The following is a 26,226-nucleotide window of genomic DNA, read 5'->3' on the forward strand; positions in this document are numbered from 1 at the left end:
ATCCTTCTCCCCCTCGACGGCGGCTCCGAGTCCGGCCCCTTGCTTCCCGCGCTCTTTCGCCCGCCCCCTAGCCCCCTCATGAGGGCGTCCGTGCCGGGTCCGGCGGCCGGCCGCGAGCCCTCCACGCCCGGCGGGGGCGGCGGAGGCGCCGCGGTGCCGGGCTCCGTGCAGTTGGCGCTGAGCATCCTGCACGCCCTGCTCTACGCCGCGCTCTTCGCCTTTGCCTACCTGCAGCTGTGGCGGCTGCTCCTGTACCGTGAGCGGCGGCTGAGTTACCAGAGTCTCTGCCTCTTCCTCTGTCTCCTGTGGGCAGCGCTCAGGACCACCCTCTTCTCCGCCGCCTTCTCGCTCAGCGGCTCCCTGCCCCTGCTCCGGCCGCCCGCTCACCTGCACTTCTTCCCCCACTGGCTGCTCTACTGCTTCCCCTCCTGTCTCCAGTTCTCCACGCTCTGTCTCCTCAACCTCTACCTAGCGGAGGTAAGGCGGGAGGACCGGCACGCGGGGCCGGGCGGGAGAGCGGGGCCGCCGAGTTCAACTCGGGCTGAGGACCGGTGGGGGGGGTGGGTGCGAACCGCGAGAGGCGGACCCGAGAGCAGCCCGGAGGAAACCGAGGCACGCATGGTGTGTGCGCCAGGGTTCTCGTCCTAAACTTAAAAAGCCGATCGGCTCGGCGACTGAGGGGCTTGCGGGGGGTGAGCGAGAGTGTGTGTTCCGACAACTTGAAACAGCAGGACCAGCCTTTGTTCAGCGTCCTGGCCCTCTAAGGGAAGGTGTCGGTGCCACCGACAAAGTGGCATCGCAAAAAGTAGCAGCCCCGGTAGCTCTGCCGAAGCTGGACTATGTTGAGAGAGGTTGGATGCTGAGGTAGCAGCAGCTCTGCTGAAGCTGGACTGCTGCCAGCCATTACGTCACCAGGCAGAGCTGTTCCTCTGCTATTGTTGCTGCGTTTCTTTTATTAGAAGCTTTATTCTCTCCTGCATCTCCTTTCCCCGGGCTCGATAAGCCTCACACAGATTCCGTTCGATAGTTCTCCGGCGGGGTTAATAAGCAATAACCAATGTCGAGGATCAGTATAAAGACCTCCGTAAAGCCCCGAGTGTGTTTGCCCCAGTTGCTTCATGTTTTGTTTTGGCTATTTATCCTACCTCTTATAGCCTAGTCTTTTTTTTTTTTTTTTTTTTGCGCTAATTAAGAGAGAAAATACTAGCTTAACCTGCGCCTCTTGCAGAAACAAACCACCAAACTGTTTTTGCAATAACTTGCTTAATAGCTGGAACCTAATCACACCCCCTTTCTCTTTTATGAAGAATTGCTGGTTGGTTTGCATTGTTCTGCAGCACTTAGGTATTTAACCCATTTCAAACAGGTTTGGGAGTGTAAGGTTGTCAAGCATGTGTGCCAGCTAGTGGTATTTAAGCCACAGAATTTTGAGAATTGCCAAAAAAAAAAAAAAATTCCCCTGTCCTCCCCGCAAAAAAGAAAAAAAAATCTTGAGGAGGAGAGGAAACAAGGTGACATCATATGCTTAATACTGACTAATATAGAACAATATTGGTCTATGCAGCTAATCCTCTCAAAGGCTTTTGGAGGTGATGAGAATTAACATAGTTCTGAGCAAAAGTAAAAAAAAAAACATTTGAGGCAGATTAAGTGGTTATATTCCCTGCGTAAACCAACTCTTTTCTCCCATAATAGCTAGGAAGTAGAATGCATAATTTTAAAAGCACAGTCATAACTTCAGCTTTTTACCACACTAAAAACAACAGTTCAGAGTAGGCAACAAAACTAATTTAGCTTTAATTCCCCATCATTTGGAAGTCCAAGCAATACAATGACAAAAACCCAAACAGTAAGAAGCAGAAGTAAAAAGCATGGGTAATAATAAATCAAATAAACATGCCATAGTCATGTGACTTATTTGAAGATGTTCTGATCTTCTAGTTGTTGTTTAAACTGTTATAACACTTCAATCCTTCATAGTTAAGCTGATACACTGTAATTCCTGACACAATTTCTGATACACTACAGCTACATCTCATCACTAAAGCTTTGTTTAAACTGTTATAACACTTCAATCCTTCATAGTTAAGCTGATACACTGTAATTCCTGACACAATTTCTGATACACTACCAGCAACATCTCATCACTAAAGCTTTGCTCTAGCTTCAGATATAGTTAATTTACCTCAGAGTGACTAGCAGTCCTTAGGCCATGAGTATCAGATAATTTGTTTTTCCCCTATGCATTTTTGACTAACAGAGTCATATTAATGACTCATCGTAAAATAATTGGTGGGCATTTCATAAGGTAGCTAAATACTCTTTTTACTTTTTTCTTGAAATATAACATATAACATAAAGTACATAAAGCTTAAGTATACAGCTAGGTGAAATTTTACATACACTCATGTCACCACCACCAGATTAAAATATACAGCATTTTCAGTGCCCCATAAGGTCCCCTTGTGCCCTCTCCCAGTCATACCTGTCGCCCTAAGGTAAACACCATGTGACTAAACATTATCACAATAGAAAACATCTATATTTAAGCTCAAAATTCTAAAAGTATACTTCTACGGCATAAACTACACAATATCCAGATTGGGTTTTCAGTCTTTTGATTGCTGTTATTCCAAGCTAGTGACGGAGAATTTAAATGTCTAAAAGTCTTCCTGTTAAATGGATCTCTTGTTTGTGTCATGTACTTTTTAAAAAGCAATAAGATTCTATTACCCTAGAAAACGTAATTTGGAGACAAGCTGGACTAAAGTTTTTTTCGTTTTGTAGTGTCTCCTAGAAAGAGTGTAGGTTGCTTGTCTATCCTTTTTTTAAATAAAATTAACAATTTTAAGACACATAACTATAACTTGAACAAATTTTCAACCTGTTTAAAAAGAGATATTTTAACCAGAAATCATTTCCATATTCACTAGAAAAAATCCAAAGTAATCTATATTTAAAATAGTATTTGAATTCAAATTTTTATATCAATTTCAAGTAACGGGAAGAACACTTCTTATTGATCATTCTGAATGAATAAAGCTTTCCCAATGAGTTCTTTGTTTTTTCTTTTTTTTTTTTTCATAAATTTATTTATTTTTGGCTGCATTGGGCCTTCGTTGCTGCGCCCGGGCTTTCTCTGGTTGCGGCAAGCAGGGACTACTCTTCGTTGTGGTGCGCGGGCTTCTCCTTGCAGTGGCTTCTCTTGTTGTGGAGCACGGGTTCTAGGTACGCGGGCTTCAGTAGTTGTGGCACGCAGGCTCAGTAGTTGTGGCTTGTGGGCTCTAGAGCACAGGCTCGGTAGTTGTGGCGCACGGGCTTAGTTGCTCCGCGGCATGTGGGATCTTCCCGGACCAGGCCTCGAACCCGTGTCCCCTGCATTGGCAGGCGGATTCTTAACCAGTACGCCACCAGAGAAGCCCCCCAGTGAGTTCTTTGTATTATAGCAAAGCAGGAGGGAAAGTCTACATGGTGACAAAAACAAAACTTAACTAAAATTTGACTTTTTTTTAACAAAAGGCCCTTATATCTGTTTTAAATAGTTGTGCTTCTTGATTACCAAATCACTCTGTCTTTACTGTCATATTAAATGCCAATTTCATTTTACTTTTGACCTCTTTAAAGTATTTGTTGTGTCCATTTCTCACTAATTAAAAACATCCTAACTTTAAGGACTTAGTTACAAAGAACCATAGAGCAGTGTAAAAATAAAGTTAGTAAAACAACCATTACTACTTTGAATATATTTTGCTAGTTCTTCTAAAAATAAGTTTTCAAAAAGTGAAGACCAGGCTTCCCTGGTGGCACAGTGGTTAAGAATCCACCTGCCAATGCAGGGGACACAGGTTCAAGCCCTGGTCCAGGAAGATCCCACATGCTGCGGAGCAACCAAGCCCGTGCGCCGCAACTACTGAGCCTGCACTCTAGAGCCAGTGAGCCACAACTACTGAGCCCACGTGCCTAGAGCCCATGCTTCACAACAAAAGAAGCCACTGCAGTGAGAAGCCCGTGCACTGCAAAGAAGAGCAGCCGCCCCTCGCCGCAACTAGAGAAAGCCCGCGCACAGTAACGAAGACCCAATGCAGCCAAAAATAAATAAAATAAAAAATAAATTTATATTAAAAAGAAATTTAAGACTGCCTAAACCACTCTTTCTTTTGTTGACTACACTTGAATGGAATTCAGATGAGGGGGAGTAACCCTTTCTGAAATAATTAGATTTACCATACTTAACCTCTGGAAGCAGATAGTTGGAAAAAAAAAAAAAAAAAAGCAAAAACCTGTACACTAAGTTAAAAACACCTATTGAACTTTTCCGGCATGATTAATAGAACATGTACTTTACCAGAGAACAGTTCACACTCCTGTATGTTTAACAGAGAAGGTTTCAGTCTTTAAAACAAATTATGTGATAAAACATGCTACCTACCATTGGAACAAGTAAAAGGACTAAAAATGAGTGTTGATAGTATACTATCTTTGGAGTATTGTTGATGCGTGCCAAAATCAATGAGTTCATCTCCAAGACCCATAGTGACATTTTTCTTGCAATTTTGTAAAATGAGTGCCAGTTGCTTAATTGGGATAAAATGCAGTGACTAAATCACAATGCCAAAACAGCTAGGAAAATTAAATTCAGAGTCTTAACTCTTACATTCAAGGATGCTATCATTGTCCCTGACATTGGATATATTCTTACAAACATTGATGGAATGTCAAATAACATGGAGTGCAACTTAACAGGTACTTTGGTTTTGTTGTAATGTTCTGTGATATCTCACAAAAGTATTTCTACCACCTAAAATAGAAACTCCTTAAGGATAAGAAGTTATTTTATCATACTTTAATCTCATAGAACAATGGTGAATATATTTTTGAATGAAAATCTTGAAAAGGCTAAAATCTTGAAAATATTTAGCTATCTAAAATTTAAGAGTTAATTTTGATGAATATATGAGGTAAATTATTTGTGTACTTTCTGGGATCTTTATATTTTCTGCTTAAAAGATTGCTTATGATATGAATGCTAAGATTCTCTTAGATTTTCTTGGTTTAGTTAGTTACTTCTGATTACTACAGGTAAAATCTTACTAATGAAGCCACTTTAATATATTAGAGTTTTGCTTAGCAAAACTATTCTTATATCATGGCAAATGGCCCATGATAATTAGGGCTTTGCTAATTTGATTTCAACAAATTCTATTAAACAGAAAAGTCTGCGGAACAAGCAAGTCTCACATCATGAGTCAGTTACTATTTACTGGAAATCGTGGTTTTGTTAATGTTGGGTTTTTATCCATAACTGTGATTATGAACTGTTTTTATCCAAATGTTCTAAACTCTTCTATCCATTAACTTGATTCTGTTTTTCCTGAGATCATCTGTGAAGCAAGAGTTTGAGATACAATTCCATGGCAAAGACCTGATTACAGTGCCTTACATTCTATGTGATTTAATATTTTCAAAGCACTTCATAACAGTTGTCTTTAACAGTTGTCTTCATAACCCCTATGAAATAGGTAGATATAAACAAGGTGTGATTTGTCCAAGGTTTTATGGCTAATATAATATGTATCAGAAATGAGACTACAGCATAGCCCACAGGCTGTAAAGTCTTGTCAAGTGATCGCTCCCTATGAACTTTTCTGAATACCATTAACACTGTTTATTATTTAGTGCTCACTATTTAACTTGCTTTCCCATTTTCCACCATTTCAAACCTTTTCCACTCTCCAGAAAACTTTTTTCCTCCTTCATACTCAGCATATGACCCTCGCCTCCTAGTTTATAGAAATAGAAACCAGGGCCATCTGGCTGAACAGAGATTCAGAGAAATGCCTTAAAATGCTACAGAGAGCATTTAATCCCTTTCAATGAATGATTGAGCTGGTAAGTGAGGAAGTTCCTCAGAGACAAGAAACCACAAAAAAAGAAGTGAATATAAAATTATAAAGTACCACACAGATGTTTGTCTTGGGTTTGGGGGTAGTTGCTAGCTGCTTCCTACTAACCTAAAGCCTGGATTTAAATGTGCTGGGGTTCTGAAGAGGTGACATAGGAGGCAATACCTTGTGGCGAGGTCTAATCAAAGAATTCATCCCCTCCAACTTAATGCCAGGACTCTCGGAACACACATCTTCAGTGGATGAATTATGGGAGAAATAAGCAGGTCCTCAGAGGTTGGTGGTGGGATTTATGCTTGTCTCTGCCTTGGCTCTGGGTGAAGGAGGTACAAATTGAGGAAAGAAATATCTTCTCTGAAAATGAATAACAAGCTTATTCTCACACAAGTTTGAAGCCTGAAATCACACTTCTGTGATTTTAGAGGGGGAAGAATCCTGGCTTGGTGGTAACCTCAAGGACCTGGAAGGAGCAAATGCAAATAATCTGTCGAGGAGTGTACTATACTCCCAGAATCCTGACAAATAAAATTTGAAGGAACATGAGCTCAAACTGAAAAATCACTCTAGGGACTCTTCCCTGCAAAGATTGAAGATGTCAGAATTATCAGATAGATTGTATAAAATATTCACTTATCTGATTTAAGTAAGTAAACACTGGTGATGTATGATAAAGAAATAATCAAAATTGACTAGGCACATTTGGAAAAAAATCATTTTTTAAATGAAAAATACAATTAAATTTAGAAACTGAAATGAACTGAACAGATTAAATAGCTAAAAAGAAATCATTAAGCTCAAAGATCTGAGGAAAAAAAATCACCCAGAATATAACCCAGAGAAATAAAAGATGGAAATAAGAACAAGAGATTAAGAGAGAATGAAGATATAATGAGCAGGTCCAGTGTATATCTAATTAGAATTTCAGAGAAATTACTTAAAAGAATAATGACTTAGAGTTTTCCCAAATTTATGAAAGATGCCAAATTTCAAATTCAGAGAGCCCAAAACCCAAGACAAGGTTAAAAGAAAATGAACAAAGAGTAAAACCTCAAAATACCAAAGACAAAATGTTTTTAAAACAATTAGACAGAGATAATATTACCAACAAAGGAATGAAAGTTAGTTTTTGTTGGCATTTCATTAACAACTAAGGAATCCAGAAGATGGTGAAACATCCTGAAAATGCTGAGAGAAAATAACCAGCAAAATTCTACCCACAATAAAACTATCAATAATAAGGGTGAAATAAAAGCCAAGTTGGGAGTGACATCAGCAAGATGGTGATGGACCCTCCATCCCCCTGAAAACATACTGATCAGCAACAAGTCAGAAATTCCCTTTGTGAGAAATCCAGAAATGAATTGAAAGGCTCCTGCACTGCAGGTGAACACAAAACAAGAATCACCAGAACCAGTAGGGAGATTTGGGACAGACTCTCGTCAGAGTCCCTGACCCCAGCACAGTGCCATAAAATTGGGAAGAGACCTCCTAGGTCTCAGCTTCTCCCAGAGGAGGGAAAGGGTTAGTTCACATGTCCAGCACCCCAGCTTTTCTTAGGGGGCTCCCCAGAGATCAGGCTTCTGTCTTGCCAGTCTTAGAACTCTGATGGGTTCAGTACAGTTTAGACACCTGGAGGCAAATGGAGACAGCAATTTGAACTGGCAGACAACATAGCTCCCCTGCTTCCTCAGCACAGAACGAGCAAACCAGAACTACAGCTTCCTGCTACTCCCTGAGGAGGGAAAGAGTTGGTAGAGGCCCCCAAAGTCTCTGGACAAGTTGATTGGTGACAGTGTTCTACTGTGCAAGGCCAGTCCATGAAGATTGGGAGAGGTACCTATTTTGTCTAATGCACAGACAGTAATGCAGAGAGTTGAGAAAAATGAAGAATCAGGCAGAGATGTTTCAAACAAAGCAAGATAAATCTCCAGAAACCCTAATGAAACAGAGGCATATAATTTACCTGACAGAGAATTCAAAATAACTGTCATAAAGATGCTAACTACAGGCAAGAGAACAAAGCATGAGAAATTTCAACAGAGATAGAAAATGTTAAGGGAATTCCCTGGCGGTCAAGTGGTTAGGACTTCAGTCTTCCACTGCAGGAGGCATGGGTTCAAACCCTGGTAGGGAAACTAAGATCCCACAAGCCTCACAGCACAGCCAAAAAAAAAAGTACAAAACAGAAATCATGGAGCTGAAAAACATGAAAACTGAAGTGAAAAATTCACTTGAGCAGTTCATCAACAGACTAGATATCAAACAGGATCAGTGAACTTGAAGACAAGTCATTGGAAATAATTTAGTCAGAAAAGAAAAAGGAATGAAAAAGAATGAACAAAACTAAAGGGACTTACGGTACACCATCAAACAGATCAATATACACATTGAATCCCAGATAGAGAAGAAAGTACCAGAAAGCTTATTCGATGATGATGATAATGATGACTGAGAAATTCCCAAAACTGGAGTAGAAAATGGACATCCAGATCCAAGAAGTCAAAAGAATACAAAGAAATCCACACCAAGACACATTATAATCAAATTATCAGAAGTCAAAGGCCTTTGAATTTTGAAAGCAGAGAAGGAAGAGACTTGTCACATACAGGGGAACCCCTACAAGACTATAAGAAATTTTTCAGCAGAAATTTTGCAGGCCAGAAAAAGAGCAGGATAATCTTATTAAAGTGCTAAGAGAAAACAACAACAACAAAACGCCAAGTAAGAATAACATACTCTGCAAAACTAGCCTTCAAAAAATAGAGAGCTTATGACCTTCCCAGATAAACAAAAGCTGAAGGTCCCACTAGACCTGTCTTATTAGAAATGCTAAAGAGAGTTCTTCAGGTTGAAACAAAATGATGCTAAAGAGTAACACAGTAGCATAAGTATGAAACTCATTGATAAAGACGAATATATAGACAAATACAGAATATTGTATTACTATAATGGTGGTGGGTAAATCACTTTTAATTCTAGTATAAAAGTTAAGAATAAATATTAAAATAACTATAAAGGTATTAAAAGATACACAAAATAAACAGATGTAAATTATGACAACAATAAAATGTTGGAGGGTGGGTGGAAGAAGTTTAAGTGTAGAGTTTTTGTATGCAGTTGAATTTATCAGCTTTAAACAGACTGTTTCATAAGATATTTTTTGTAAGCCTTAAGGTAACCACGCACACGGATATACACCACACACACACTATAGAAGTTACACAAAATTAAAATGGAAAATAATCAAAGTATATCAATATGAAAAAAAATTAACAGAACAGGAAGACAGCAAGAGAGGAAATAACAGACCAAAGAACTACAAAGCTAATAGAAAAACATCAACAAAATAGCAATATAAATTGTTTCTTTCCAGTAAGTATTTTAAATGTAAATTGATTAAACTCCCCGATCAAATGACATAAGAGTTGCTGAATGGACTAAAAATATAAAAGACCCAACTGTATGCTGTCTACAAGAAACTCACTTTCGATTTAAGGGTACACATAGACTGAAAGTAAAAGGATGGAAAAAGATACTATGCAAATAGTAACCAAAAGGATGCAGGGGTTGCTTTAGTTAGACAAAATAGACTTTAAGTCAAAAACTGTCATAAGAGGCAAAGAAGGACATTATATTATTATATTATGAAAGGTCAATCCACCAGGAAGATATAACAATTATAAATATGCATCCAACATCAGAGTACCTAAACATATAAAACAAATATTGACAGAACTGAAGGGAGAAATAAGACAGTAACACCATAACAGTAAGAGACTCAATGCCCCACTTTCAATAACGGATAGAACATCCAGACAGGAGATCAATAAAGAAACCAAGCACTTGAGCAACATTATGGACCAAATGGCACTGACAGACATATATAGAACATTTCACACAACAGCAGCAAAGTACACATTCTTCTCAAGCACACATGGATCTTGCTCCAGGGTAGATTGCATGTTAGGTCACAAAATAAGTCTTAGCACATTTAAGAAGATTAAGATCATACAAAGTATCTTTTCTGATTACAGTGGAATGAAACTAAAACAATAGCAGAAGTAAAACTGGAAAATTTACAACTATGTGGAAATTAACACACTGTTGAACAAACATTGGGTCAAAGAAGAAATCAAAAAGGAAATTAGAAAATATGTCTTGACAAAAGAAAACACAACATTCCCAAAATTATGGGTTCCAGCAAAAGCAGTACTAAGAGAGATTTCCATAGTGGTAAGCACCTACATTTAAAAAGAAGAAAGATCTCAGATGAACAGCCTAACTTTACACCTCAAGGAGCTGGAGAAAAGAACAAACTAAGCCCAAAATTAGCAGAAGGAAGGAGAAAACAAAGATCAGAGCAGAAATAAACAAAATAGAGAATTAAAAAACAATAGAAAAAAATTGATGAAACTAAGTTTTTTGAAAAGCTAAATAAAATTGACAAACTCTTAGCTAGACAATTAAGAAAAAAAGACAAAATAAGTAAAAGCAGAAATGAAAGAAGAGACATTACAACTGATGCCACAGAAAGAAAAAGGATCATAAAAGACTACTATAAGCAGTTATATACCAACAAGCTGAATAACCGAGAAGAAATGGATAAATTCCCATAAACATACAACCTACCAAGACTGAATCATGAAGAAACAAAGTATGAACATACCTATAACTAGTATGGAGATTGAATCAATAATCAAAAAGCTCCCAATAAAGAAAAGTCCAGACCCAGATGGCTTCACTGGAGAATTCTACCAAATATTTAAAGAGTTAATGTCAGTTATTCTCAAACATTTCCAAACAAATTGAAGAGGAGAGAAGACTTCCTAACTAGTTCAATGAGGCCAGCATCACCTTGATACTAAAGCTGAAGATACCACCTGAAAAGAAAACTACAGGCCAGTATTCCTGATGAATATAGATGCAAAAGTCCTCAACAAAATACTAGCAAACTGAATCCAACAGCACATTAAAAGTATTATACACCATGACCAAGTGGGAATTACCCCTGAGATATATGGATGGTTCAAGAAAATCAATTAATGTAATATACCACATTAACAGAACAAAAGATAAGTCACATCTTTACAATAGATGCAGAAAAGGCATTTGACAAAATTTAACACCCTTTCATGATAAAAGCTCAGCAAACTAAGACTAGAAAAAAATTACTTCAGTGTAACAAAAAAAAAAAGCTACAGCTAACATTTTTTTTTGTCTTGAGATATTTTCTAATTTCCCTTTTGCTTTCTTCTTTGACCCGATGGTTCTTCAAGAATGTGTTGTTTACTTTTCTAGTTTTACTTATGCTCTTAGAAAATATAAAGAATATAAAAAATATGCAAGAAATAACAAAAAATGCCAGTCATTGAGTATAATTTCTTTTTACTTCATGGAACACTTTTAGAAATTGACAACATACTAGAGCATGAAAGCAACACTTAACAAATTAGAGGCAGTGAGACACAGTGACTGAGAGTACATCTCAGCCACTTACTGGCTCTGCCTATGTCCCATTTCCAAAAATGGATAATAATAATGCATACTCCATAGGGTTATTGTGAGGACTAACTGATACTAAAATCAGAAAAAAATAATTATAAAAATAACTGCAGGGAACTATAGTCAATATCCTGTCATAAACCATAATGGAAAAGGATATGAAAAAGAATATATATGTATAACTGAATCACTTTGCTATACAGTAGAAATTAACACAACATTGTAAATCAACTATACTTCAAAAATTAAAAGAAAAATAATTGCAAATATCTCTCACAAACATTGATTCAAAAATCCTTGACAAAGCAAATCCAAATATATAGATAAAGGATAACATATCATGACCAAATATGTTTTATCCCAAGAATACAACATTGGTTTAACATTCAAAAATCAATGTAATAAACCATATTTGCAGTGTAGTGGAGAAAATCATATCATCTCAATAGATACAGAAAAAGAATTTGACAAAATTCAACAACCATTCATGATTTTTTTAAAAAATCAACTTTTAGCAAACTAAGAACAGAAATTCCTCAATCTACTAAAGAGCATCTACAAAAATACCTATAGCCAACATAATACTCAATGATGAAAGACTGAAAGATTACTCCCTAGGCAAGAGGGAGGTACTTCACTTCTTGTCCTAGCCATTGTGCTGAAGGTTCAGCCATTGCAACAAGGTAAGGAAAAAAAGACAAACATTAGAAAGAAAGAAGTAAAATTGTCTTTATTTGTAGGTGACATGATTGAGGAAAAAATTTTAATGAACCTACAAAAATCAACTAGAGCTAATAAGTGAATTTAAGAAGTTTGCAGGATAAAACTATTTCATATACTAGCAGAAAACAATTGAAAAAAGAAATATAAAAACAATTCCATTTATGATAGTGCCCCACCCCAAATTAAAATATTTATGAATAAATGTAATAATATATGTGCAAGATCTTTACAATGAAAACTACTGAGAGAAATTAAAGAAGACCTAAGTAAATGGCAAAAATACCCTGGAAGACCCATTATTTTTAAGATGTCACTTCTCCCCTAAATTGATACATACATTCAATGCAATCCCAATTAAAATATTAGCAGGATTTTTTGGTAGCAGTGGCCAAGATTATTTTTAAATGTATGTGGAAATACAAAGCATTTAGAATAGCGGAAACAATTTTGCAAAAGAAAACCAAAGTTGGATGATCACACTACCTGATATCAAGACTTCCTGTAAAGCTATAGTAATTGAGACATTGTAATACTAGGGAAAAGACAGACATATAGATCAATGGAGAAAAAATGAGAATGCAGAATTAGACCCACACATATATAGTCAATAGACATTTTACAAAGGTGCCCACGTAATTGAGTGAGGAAACGAACATTTTTTTCAATAAGTGGTTCTGAAATAATTGGGTATCCATATGGGGAAGAATGAATACTGATTCTTACGTCACACCATACTTAGAAATCTACTTGCTATGGATCATAGACCTAAATGTAAAAGCTAAAACTCGTAGAAGAAAATCTTCATTACTTTGTAGGAGCCAAACATTTCTCAGGAAACAAAAAGCATGAACCAAAATTGACAAACAAGACTTTATCAAAATAAAAGCTTGTTTTTTGCAAAACAGATAATGATTTGCAGCACATGTATCTGGCAAAGTACTTGTATCCAGAATATATGAAGAACTCTTACAACTCAACAGTAAGAGAATCCAATAAATATGGGCAAAATATTTTAACAGACACTTCACAAAAAAAGATGTATGCGTGGCCAAGAAGCACACGAAAAGATGCTCATGATCATTAGTCATCAGGAAAATGAGAATTACAACAATGAGATACCATTAAATATTGACTAGACAGACTAAAAAGATTATACCAAGTATTGACAAAGATGTGTATTAATAAGAAAATATACCCTGATGATAGGAATATAAAGTTTTACAACCACTTTGGAAAGCAGTTGGACAGTTTTTGAAAAGTGAAACGTCATAAAACAGCTGTTGAAGTCCTAGAGGCCCAAGAGAAACAAAAGCATATGTCAATACAAAAACTTGAATGTGAATGTTCGTAGTAGCTTTATTCACAATGGCCCAAAACTGAAATTAACCCAAATATCCATAAAGAGCAAAGGGATAAACAAAATATGGTATATCCATACAAACGGGTATACTTTGCAGTAAGAAAGGAACGTGCTAGTGATAAACACAACAACATGGATGTATCTAAAAAATCAGTATGTAGAATGAAAGAAGCCAGACAAAAATGAGCTCACACTATGTCATTACATTTATATTAAATTTTAGAAAACTCAGGCTAACCTATAGTCACAAAAAGCGGATTACCTATTGCTTGGGGCCTGGGGCAGGATGAAATTTAGTGGGTGTGGAAAGATTATTTGATTGCAATGGTGGTTTCACAGGTTGCAAAAGTATGACAAAACTCATCAAATTGTACACCACATACATATATTATACCTCAATGAAATTGATTCCCCCTGCAAAAACAAAAACAAACAAACAAAAAGAGTGCAGAGGTTTGAAATATAATCTGAGAATAAAACCTAAAGTGAGGAAGAATGTAAAATGTGTAGCCCCGTCACTTAGCAGCTCTGTGTAACTTCATAAAGTTATGTTGGTAAATGACATAACCTCTCTATGCCTATTTCCTCATTTATAAAAATGAGAATAATAATAGTACTTACCTCATAGAATCATTGTGAGGAGTGAAGTATATAATTCACATAAAATCTTTAGAGTGGTATCTGCCAAATGGTGTTGATTGTTAGCTCTTAATATTAAATTTCAAGGGCTTCCCTGGTGGCGCAGTGGTTGAGAATCCGCCTGCTAATGCAGGGGACACGGGTTCGAGCCCTGGTCTGGGAAGATCCCACATGCTGCGGAGCAACTAAGCCTGTGTGCCACAACTACTGAGCCTGCGCATCTGGAGCCTGTGCTCCGCAACAAGAGAGGCCGCGATAGTGAGAGGCCTGTGCACCACCATGAAGAGTGGCCCCCGCTTGCCACAATTAGAGAAAGCCCTCGCACAGAAACAAAGACCCAACACAGCCAAAAATAAATAAATAAATAAATTAATTGAAAAAAAAATTTAAATTTCAAAAAATTGGGATTTCTTATAGACTATGTTCTCTCACCCCCAAATAACTCTTTGAATTCAGTAACAGAAATAAGGTGTGAAAGTTTATTTAGAAGAATTTTAAACACTTATGAACACATGGGTAAAGGATGTAATCACAATAAAATTTAGAAAATACTTAGAATATGATAATAAAAATACTACATATCAGAACTTTATATGAAGCAGCTAAACTGGCACACAAGTAAATCTGGAACTTTAAATGTTTACATTAGAAAAGAAGAGCCTGAAATTTAGCAAGTTAAGTAAACATCCAATTTTATGTTAAAAAAAAAAAAGATAAACCCAAAGGAAACAAGCAGAAGGAAATTAATGTAGAGATTAATAAAATAGAAAACATAATAATAAAGAGGCTTAACAAAACCAAGAGCTACCTCATACTTTTTTTTCATGGTCAAATTTCTTCAGGGGTGACCATGTACGTACTCACCATCTTCTCACTTCCCCAGCCACTCTAATCTCCTTTGCCCCATCACTCTACCAAAAGAGCTGTTGCCTAAGGCTCACAGTGACCTTCCTATCAACAAGTTCATTAGACAGTTTTCAATCCTCACCCAGGTTCATCTCTCAGCAGCAATTGACTCCATATTTTTCTCTATAACACTTCCACTGGCTAGCACACTGTCCTGGATTTTTTTTTTTTTTTTTTTTTTTTTTTTTTACTACCTTGCTTGCTTCTTCTCATGCTCATCTGCCTCTGCCTTGCCCTCAGAGGTTGAAGTTTCTCAAGACCTAAGCCTAGGTCCCTTGCTCCTGCCAAGTGATTGCATCCACATTCTTGGTATCGTACCACTTAAAAGCAGATGACTCACATACACATATCTATGATCCTAACACAGACTCTGAGCTCTCGCTTTCTATATTCTACACCTATTTGACATCTCTTCAAGGATATCTGAAGCCCTCAGATTCAGCATATCCATATCCAACATATTCAACTGAGCTCAGGATCTTTCCTCCTCCCTCCCCCACTCTACACCTATTTTCCCCAAAACCTCACCTTCCTCTTTTCTTCCCCATTTCAGTGACTGGCATTGCTATCCATGTATTTACGTAGTTCAGAAACCTATGAGTCATTGATGCTGCCTTCTCTCTCATATCTCACATTCACCCCATTACCAAATCCTGTCTGTTACCTCCTAACATCTCTTAAGTCCATTCACTTCTTCCCATCCACAATGCCTGGTGCCTGCTACCATCTATTGCCTAGTCTATGGCAGTTAGCCTCCTAATTGCTGTGTCTATATCCTCTGGGTCTCACTCAAAAAGAGTGCGTCCTTTAAAACAGGGGTCCCAAACTCAAAGGCCTAGAGGGCCCTGGATATTACCATCTGAGAGATAATAGGGAATGGTGGTGACTATGGTGTACTAGAGAGCATATATCTAAAGAGGGCACTACATTAATTCAGTTCCAGCTGTGAGATGACATTGACAAATCATCTGATTTTTCAAGAGAAATCAGAAATTTGGATTTTTTTAATAGGAAATCTACTTTTTAAATAATGGAATTGAAGTATTGTTTAAAAAAAAAAATACCATAGGCTAACACTGGTTAAGCCAAACAAAACATTTTGTGGATCAGATCCAACCCATAGGCTACTAATTTGTATTTCCTTCTCCTCCCCCTTTTGTTTTTTCTGTATTATCTTCCTTAGAGGAATAAAACAAATCAACACCATATTTTCTTTATAATGTCCGTATAACAGAGCTAAATTACATTTAATACCCATCAACATTAGTTAAAATGAACTCTGAGTAATTTACACCTTAACTTATGGGAAGTATGTTGTTCTAAGTTTGACCAAATATAAAGAAAGTACCATACATCCCGTCGTGATATACCATCAATGTCTGCCTCGCTCTACTATACTATATACATTGCTTTAGGTCAGCCATTATTGTACATTTGTTTTGAAGGAAATTTTGCATGCTCTTCAGTATCTAATACTGTTATATGTGTGATCAGTGCTTAATGACTTGGATGGTTGAGCAAATTCATGGTAAAGTAAAGGAGTTTAAAAGAAATGTTTCCTTCTCTTCCTCCACACAAATAAAATCAGAATCTAACTTAGCGAAGTAGAACTTTGCATCTAACTTGTTTTAAATAAAGACAAAATTCTATAAATTAGATGTCATTGTTATCTTTTTATTCTAACTTTGTTGAGGGGTCTGTTTAAGTAGTATAATTTCATCAATAGTCCTGAACTAGAATTCTGAGAATATGAGTTCTGGTCCACATCCTATTCTACTTGACTAATTGATATTTGTCAAATCACTACTTTTCTGGGCCAGTTGTTTAATTTGTAAAGTGGTTAGTCTCAGTGATATCTAAGAAACCTATAGTTCTCATAGTCTGACACTGATAAAGCATCTAGAATTTGAGGGTTTCTTTAAAAAATCTCTTCTTACTTTATGACCTAGTTCTGAAATCTAATACAGTGTCTGTGAATGCTACCTCTGAGATATGAATGCCAATTTTTAAATTACACATATCATGTTAAAACCAAAGTTTAGTTGTTTAGGACATAAATATTTAAATATTTAGAATCATCTGCTTTCTAAAATAAGGTGTAGCTGTATATTTCAAATCTGTATGTTCTAACTTTTAACAAAAATTCAATTACAGCTGCCATTTTTCATTAGCACGTTGAATACAGGCTACAATTTTTTTTCAGCTTTAATCTCTCAGTATAAAAATGCTTAAGTAATATTTTCTTAAACTTTTGTGCTCTTTCCTCAGCTATTGTGTAGGACTTTGTCCAGTTGCTGATCAAGCCACCTAGGCTGGTTTGAGGTGATACTGTGTACTCTAGGGAACTTTTCTGTCATACCATGGAATTAGCAGGTTTTAAGCTAATGTGAATGATCATCATCACTGATTATGTTCAAACTGTTACTATCCTTAAGAAATCTAGATGGAAAGAAAGTAAGCAGTGTTCCTTCTGCTTTTTTCTCCCTTGGGATATTCTATTACTTCTTCTGATACATTCTGCCCTTTTTTTCCCCACCACTATCTGTCAGAACGATATTCTCCAATGACTCTGGCTCTCTGTCTTTATCTTTACAAAAAGCAATTCTGCTATCTTCCTAGTTTGAAAAGCATGAAAGGTTTTATGAAAATCAGTAATATACAATGGGGGATTTTTTGTTGGAAAAACTTTTTAAAGGATAACACAGTTTCAGCCCAAATACAATTTAGATTAGTTTCCTAACAATTCTAAATCCATAATGTATGAGACTCTTAGTTCAGAAATAAATTCTTTATATTCCTTAATATAAGATATGTTAAATTTTCTTCAGAGCTGTGCATAGTAAACTAATGAGCAATCCATAGTAACCTGTTATATTTCAGGGTGATTTTCAATAATGAAAGCTCACAAATTTTCCTCCTTACTTGTAAAATTAATACTTCATTCCTTAAAAAATAGTTATTTATGCTTTTTTTAAAAAAGTATATTTTTTAAAAAATATACTTCTAGTTAAGTAAAGGGTATGGTAAAAGTACTTGATAGTCTGCAAAACAACACAAAATGAAGGTGTTAAACTGCTTCTAGATCATTATATTTTACTAAACTGATCATTTGGTTTCTGAATATATTTTTCTTGGGCATGTTAATTCTGTAAATCTTGAACAACTAACAAATAGTTGCAGTAACATATATATGACACTACTATTAATAAAGCAGTATTTGTCACCCTAAAAAGGAAGGAATTAACTTGAACTATGTACCATCAAAGATCTAAATGTACAAATGTATCAAAGAAAATCAGGATCCCTATGAGCCTTGAATTAGGAGTCAGGACACCTGGGTTTTAATCCTTTCAATTTCCTGTGTATTCCTAGACAATCCACTTAATCTCTAAAGCACAGCTTTATTTATAAAATTAAGTCATTGAATTAAATCTCTAAGGTTTCTCTTAGTCCAGGAGAAACCGGGACAAGTTTCCAGTTGTTCTATCCCAGCAGAGTCTTACGGACAGTGCTTATTCTCCTAGCAACAATATGTGACAACACCTATGAAGTATTGCCAACCAGGAGAGCTCACCTAAGACATGCTGTCCAGGTTTTTTACTGGGGATCAGTCAGATAGGCATGGAGCATCTCCCTGGCAGACTTTAATTACTCAGTCTCCAACCTCTTCAAAGGTCAAAATGATACCAAATGGCCTAGGTCACATTAATCACGTTAGCATAAATTGTGGTGGACACATGGCCACCATAAATCACATTGTTAGCATAAATTATTTGGTATGGCCCAAGGCCCCAGGTAAACAAAGACATTCTTATCAGGCAAAATATTCCAAGGATTCAGAAATATCTTCCAAGAGCTAGGCAAGAGCCAGATCTTTCTGTGGAATATGCAGGGTTTAGACAACTCAGGCCTGCTGAGTTAATCCTTTGCTGCATACTTTTCAGTGAAGTAATCCTCTAGAGCCTTCTTGAGAAAGGGTGCTTGGTGAGCAATTTCTGGGGGCTTTTCATGTCAAATATTTTTTGCTCTACTGTCATATTTGATTGATAGTTTATAGAATTTTAGGTTGGAGATAATTTTCCCTGAGGATTTTTAAGGTGTTGCTCCACTTCCAGTGTTGTTATTGAAGCTTGAAAGCCATTCTGATTCTTGATCCTTTCTATGTGAATTGTTTTTTTCTTTACTGAAAACTATTAGATTTTTCTTTGACCCTAGTGTTCTGAAATGATGTCTCTTCACGTGGGTCTGTTTTCTATCCATTTTGCTGGGCATTGAACATGCCCTTTTAATTTAGTCACATGTATCCTTTAGTTTAGGGAAACATTCTTGAATTTTTCATTGATTTTCTCCCCTCCTTTGTTTCTGTTCTCTCCTTCTGGAACTCCTAACATTTGGATGTTGGACATCCAAACAGACCTTTTTCTTACCTCTTCTGTCCTATTTTTCATCTGTCTTTTGTCTCTACTTTTTTTAGGGAGATTCCCCCAACTTCTAGCCCTTCTCTTGACATTTTAATTTCTACTAGCTTGTTTAATTTCTATAAGCTCTTTTTTTTCCTCTGAACTTCTTTTTATTAACAGCATCTTGTTTTTGTTTCATGAGTGCAATATTTTATCTCTCTGATTCTATTAATGATAGCATTGTTTGTTTAGTTTTTTCTTTATAGTTTTCTTTTTTCTATTAGTTTGCTGTGATCTCTATCTTTCATTGAAAACTTTTGAGCTATCTGGTTATCCTTGGCTGTCTGTTCATAATTAAGAGTGGAAGCTCTAAGCATGTGGGTGAGGCATGTACACACTAGGTGATCTGGCTGGACGATTTGTTAGGGAACCTATGATGCTGGTATACTTAGGTCTTTCCTCTTGGGCCACTCAGATTTCTCTGGGGGAAAAGTATTCTAATCCTTTAGAGAATAAAGGTATAGTTTATAACACTTTGAGAACCTAGTCAGGGAAGAGGGTTTGGGCATGGGAGAATCCCTTTACTTGGTGTTCATTACTAATCTCCCTGTTTTTTGGAATGGTGCCAAACTATCAACTGTGCCTGCCATCTAACTCTTACTCTAGGCCAGAATAGCCTCTTCAGAGAATAAACACCCAGATATATGGCAGAATGAATAAGTGGCATTTCAGGGCATGGACTAGGGAAAGAGATTTAGGGATCTAACTGCTCTTAAACAGCTTTTATCTACCCCTGTTTTAGCCTCTTCCACCTCTCAGTTCCAGTGATACTTGGTTCTCTTGGTTCCTGAACCTTTTGAAGATTTTGAAATATTTATCTGGTTGGTTCTCAGTCCTCCTCACTACTGGCTTGGGATTCAGCACATTTTGTTGATGATCCCTAAGACCACCCTCAGCCTCAGTGATTTGCTAGAAGGACTTACAGTTGTTATACTCATGGTTACAGTTTGTTACAGTTCATGGATAGGGTAAAATCAGCGAAGGGAAAAGACACATGGAGTGAGGTCCAGAGGAAACCAGGAACAAGCTTCCAAGAGTCCTCTCCCAGTAGGGCCACAGGATATGCTTAATTCCTTCCATAATGAGTTGTGACAACACGTGAAATGTTACTTACCAAGGAGGCTCATTAGAAACTCAGTGCCAAAGTTTTTTATTGGGGCTTAGTCATGTAAGCACTCTTTGCCCAACACCAAAATTCCAGACTTCCATAAGGAAAGCAGGTGTTGTGTATAAACCATATTGTTTGCACAAAAAGCTTAGGCACAATGAAATACATTTATCATTTAGGGAATGGTGAGAATCTTCCCAAAAATCCAAGTTCCCAAATGCCAGCCAAGTACTAGCCTTACAAGCAGGCTTTTCTAAGGATAGCAGTCTCAGGCATACTATATTAACTCTTTTCTGCACACATATCCATCTGCTTTCTAGCTTCCAACACTTTGTTATTGTATCCTTTCCCATTCTACTCACATTTATGGGTTTATATCTTTTAAGAAAATCCCTTTGCTATTGTTTTAGTGGAGTTTCAGGTGAGGACAATTAGACATGTATCTTCAGTATTAACCTGGAATTTTATTAAATTGTAAATCAAAACACCCCACTTTAATTGTGTAAAATCATTTTTAAGCAACTTGAGAGAAAACAGACTAAGCAAACAGAAGAAACTTTAAATTTAAAAAAAGATGTTAGTATCCTTAGGGAGTGACAAAAAGAGATTGTATCCTCTGTATCCTAGAAAGAAGAGGCTGCTGTAAAGAAAAAATATTTAGAAGATTTAAAAAAAGGAGTTTTTAAAAAATGAAATATAGGATAGGCATTGAAAGAGAACATCTGAGAAAAGTCTGGCTACTCACCTTATAGCTAAGGCATATAAAAGCTTCATTTTTTAAATATGCAGCACTAGCAATGACAAGCTTGGGAATGGTGCACTGCTCTCCATAGGAACTTAAATTGAGATGGAAACTAAGGAAAATTCTTCTGTGAAAGAAATCTACATAGTTGGAAATATATGCCTATCTATTCAGAATGGGGAAGAGACTTTGTTCACCCCAATTTATTTTTGCATCAATTCCAAAGTTTATATAGATATGTTCTCCAATAAAGTTTCTATTTCAAATCAACAAACATGGGAAAATTGACTTGACAAAAAGAAATTGTATAGAAAAGCACCCATTCTATAGGTATTTCATTATCTACTGTCTCCAAGCATGGTTCTGAATACCATGGGGGACAGTAAATGATATATAGCTCCATGGTGACTCTTCCTCAAATCTTGGGATACCTGTATTAACTAAACTTACATTAGATAACATTCAGAAATAAAATATATTTATCATACTCTCATCTTTCTTCCCTTTACTTGAAGAACTAAATAGGGAGACAAAAGATGAGAGTCTGAATTATAAAATAACAAAATCATTTCAGATCACTCATAAATAGGTTAAATATTTTAAAATAAAATAAGTTTGCTAGTGATAACAGTGTTTTAAATCTTCATTAATTCAAAAATTATAAACCGATATTTTCTAAATTAGGGACTACCAGTTTGTAGGTAGGGAAAAAGGTAGGTTATATGATGAAAAACATTTGATATCCATCAACCCATATAACTGTTCATAATTTTAGAATAAAGAATAATATCCTTCTAAAATAGCCCATTTAAATTCTAAAATCTGTGTGGAAATGCAAAAGACCCCAAATAGCCAAAGTAATCTTGAGAAAGAAGAACAGAGCTGGAGATATGCTCCTGACTTCAGACTATACTACAAAGCTAAGTCATCAAAACAGTCTATCATGGCACAAAAACAGACTCATAGATGAATGGAACAGAATAAAGAGCCCAGAAATAAACCCATGCACTTATGGTCAATTAATCTAGGACAAAAGAGGCAAGAATATACAATGGGGAAAAGACAAGTCTCTTCAATAAGTGGTGTGGGGAAAATGAACAGCTACATGTAAAAGAATGAAATTAGAACATATTCTCACACCATATACAAAAATAAACTCAAGATGGATTAAAGACCAGAAGCCATAAAACTCCTAGAAGAAAACATAGGCAGAACACTCTTTAACCTGAATCATAGCCATATTTTTTTGGATCTAAGGCAAAGAAAACAAACACAAAAATAAACAAATGGGACCCAATCAAACATAAAAGCTTTTGTATAGCAAAGGAAACCATCAACAAAACAAAAAGACAACCTACTGAATGGGAGAAAATATTTGCAGATATGACCAATAAGGGGTTAATATCCAAAACAGAAACAGCTCATTCAACTCAACATCAGTAAAAACAAACAACCTGATTAAAATATGGGCAGAAGACCTAAACAGACATTTTTCCATAGAAGACATATAGATGGCCAACAGGCACTAGTCATCAGAGAAATGCAAATCAAAACCACATTGAAATATCACCTCACACCTGTTAGAATGGCTATCATCAAAAAGACCACAAATAAATGTTGGTGAGGATGTGGAGAAAAAGGAACCCTTATACACTGTTGGTGGGAGTGTAAATTGGTGCAACCACTATGGAAAACAGTATGGAGTTTCCTTACAAACTAAAGATAAAGCTGCCATATGATCAAGCAATTCCACTCTTGGGTTTATATCTGAAGAAAGTGAAAACACTAATTCAAAAAGATACATGCACCCCAATGTTCATAGCAGCATCATTTACAATAGCCAAAATATGTAAACAACCTAAGTGTCCATCAACAGATAAATGGATAAAGAAGATGTGGTATACACATACAGTGAAGTACTACTCAGCCATAAAAATAGGATGAAATTTTACCATTTGCAACAACATGGATGTACTTGGAGGGTATTATGCTCAGTAAAATAAGTCAGACAGAGAAAGACAAATACCGTATGTTATCATTTGTATGTGGAATCTAAAAAATAAATGAATGAATATAACAAAACAGAAACAGACTCACGGATATAGAGAACGAACTAGTGGTTACTGGGGAGAGAGGGTAGAGGGGGTATTAAGATAAGGGTATTAAGAAGTACAGACTCCTATGTACACAGTACATAAACTGCAAGGATATATTATACAACACAGGGAATATGGCCAATATTTTATAATAACTTTAAATGGAGTATAATTTACTAAAAATTTTTGAATCACTATGTTGTACACCTGAAACTAATATAATCAAATATACTTCAGTTTTTTTAAATGTTTAATTAAAAAAATAAAATGGCCCATTTATTCATTTTTTCTGATACTAAGAAAGACCTGGAAATATATGGCCCCTCTGACATAAATTGGCATCAGCAAATCATTTACATGTATGCTATTTACCATTCTAAACTTCTGGAAATCTACATAAAGTACATGTTTACTGTGCTTCGTGAACTATCATTCACTGTCTTAACATCTTAACAAATGATAATTGCTTGACATTTTTTATATTAATTTTGTTTACCTAGCATCATGTCCTGTTAGCTATATTCTACAAAATACTTGGAATCTACTAATATCAGGTCATCATTTTTAACCTTATTATAATCTCAATGTGATTGAAGCACCTGGTTGTGTTTATATGATGCATTGTAACATTCTGCAAATCTGGGACGACTGCTGACCTTTAATTCTTTCCTTGTTCAGCTCAACTCCCTCTCACACTCATTATTTATCCCATCCCATGACCTTTTAGATTACACTTTCTACCCTGTCCCCATTCTCTTCTTCATTTGAACCTTTTAAATGCCTTCACTGAAATCTAGCTTTTTCCAGACAACCCTTTGTAAACACCCCATCTCAATTTGTGGGAAGAACGGTTAGCCTGTTTTATGTTTCCCAGTACTCCTTCTGATGTTATACCATCATCATCTCTCTTAAACCCATGCCATCTGATTAGGTCATCACTGGCTATAATAATAACTTCCACTTTCCTGGATGAATCATCACTTTCTTTCTCCTGGCCTTGTCTCTTGAACATCTATAGATGTTCTTCAAAGCCCATATTGATAATGCATCCAATGTCTCTCAATTCAGTGGCTTCTCAGAGCTCTAAAACCCTCCATTTCTATTTGAGCTACTCAACAGCATGACCAAACCTTGGATCAACTCTTGAAAATGAAGCAATTCTTTCCAACCAGTTTCTTCTCTTTCCCCTTATACATCTGGAATTCATCCCTTTATATGTTTTTTACCCTCATCCTAACCTTTACTCACTTTGCCCCTTTTGTTTCCCCACTCCATTAGCTTCTTTTTGATGTTATTTGCATTTAGAACCTATGGTCAGTCTAGTATTCCTCATCCCTTGACTTTGCTGTGCCGATGTGGTTCACTCACCCACTTTTTCTTTCTCTACAATAGCTCCACATGTCTAAATAGTTCTAAATTTTTGCTTGAAAAATGCAGTGTAGTTATTTGAACTTTTTATAATGGTATCTTTTTTTTCTGTTAGAATGTTTCAATTTTCAAATTAGGAACCCTTACTGACCACATATACTGTCAACTGCCTAACTTTAACTGGACCTCTCTGCTTCTCAATATAATCTTTAATAGCCCTTCTATTCATGTGTTCCAAATGTTTTCCATATTCCAAGGGCTTAAATCTAACATCCCTTCTGAGGATATGACCTTGCCTCCTACTTTACTAGAAAAGAATAGAATCCATCTGCCAAATTCTCTCATCCATCTTCTTTACATCAAAATGTTGTGTCTATGCTACATCCCCATTTCTTTCTTTTTTTTTTTAATGAATTAGTTCCATCCTTTTCTCCCCCTTTTTTTTTTTAAATATTTATTTATTTATTTATTTATTTTTGGCTGTGTTGGGTCTTCGTTTCTGTGCGTGGGCTTCCTCTAGTTGCGGCGAGCGGGGGCCACTCTTCATCGCGGTGCACAGGCCTCTCACTATCGCGGCCTCTCTTGTTGCGGAGCACAGGCTCCAGACGCGCAGGCTCAGTAGTTGTGGCTCACGGGCCCAGTTGCTCCGCGGCATGTGGGATCTTCCCCGACCAGGGCTCGAACCCGTGTCCCCTGCATTGGCAGGCGGATTCTCAACCACTGCACCACCAGGGAAGCCTCCCATTTCTTATTCTAGCAAAGAGGGGTTTGTAGATTATTTTAAATTTTCTGTGCAGACCTCCAAGTTTTTTTTCAACTATCTTTTCTACCCTCTTGACTCAGTAGTATGTGTTTTCCTTTTCAGGGCTGACCTGCCTCACCTAGAGCCTTCTTTAACAATTGAACTCTCCTTTCCTCACTTCCACTCTCCTCCATTTACCATTTCACTCCCTCTAGTTCATTTTCGATCAGCAGATTATTAAATCAGAAACTGTGAAAGTCTGGGATTTTACCCTACTTGAAAGCTGACAGGTTAGCCTGCCACAGTTTTATAATACATATACCAACAGAAAACAGAAGACCCATGGGTCAGAGAAAAAGACCATTTATTACTCATGGCAAAAAAACAAAAAGCAACCAAAGCAATGTTTTGAATCAAGTGCCCAAGCCCAATTCCTGTAAGGCAACACAGTGAGAGCCAGATGTTACCTGTGTATGCAGCAAGGTGTGTTACAGGAGAGAAACCCCAAAATGAGGAAGACAGACAGACCTTATCTTTACTCTGGAATGTAAGCAAATCTCCACCAAGGAGAGAGAGGAAGACTTTACTCCCCTGGAATATCTCCAGGGAGGGAAATGTTCTCTATATTATACCAGTCAGGAGACAGATCTTCCCTCTGACCCTAAGGTAGACACTAT

General features: G+C 36.6%; 1 protein-coding gene across 1 annotated transcript in view; it reads left to right on the forward strand.

Moving 5' to 3' along the window:
- Positions 1 to 53: 53 nt before the first annotated feature.
- The window catches only part of GPR137C (G protein-coupled receptor 137C), a 55,225-nt gene continuing 29,052 nt past the window's right edge, over positions 54 to 26,226 (forward strand). The window contains exon 1 of the mRNA XM_036845184.1: positions 54 to 477. Within this exon, the coding sequence (XP_036701079.1) occupies positions 79 to 477 (399 nt within the window). The 5' untranslated portion in view covers positions 54 to 78. The remainder of the gene's footprint in view (positions 478 to 26,226) is intronic.

The sequence above is a fragment of the Balaenoptera musculus genome, chromosome 2 (assembly GCF_009873245.2).
Source record: "Balaenoptera musculus isolate JJ_BM4_2016_0621 chromosome 2, mBalMus1.pri.v3, whole genome shotgun sequence".
NCBI lineage: Eukaryota > Metazoa > Chordata > Mammalia > Artiodactyla > Balaenopteridae > Balaenoptera > Balaenoptera musculus.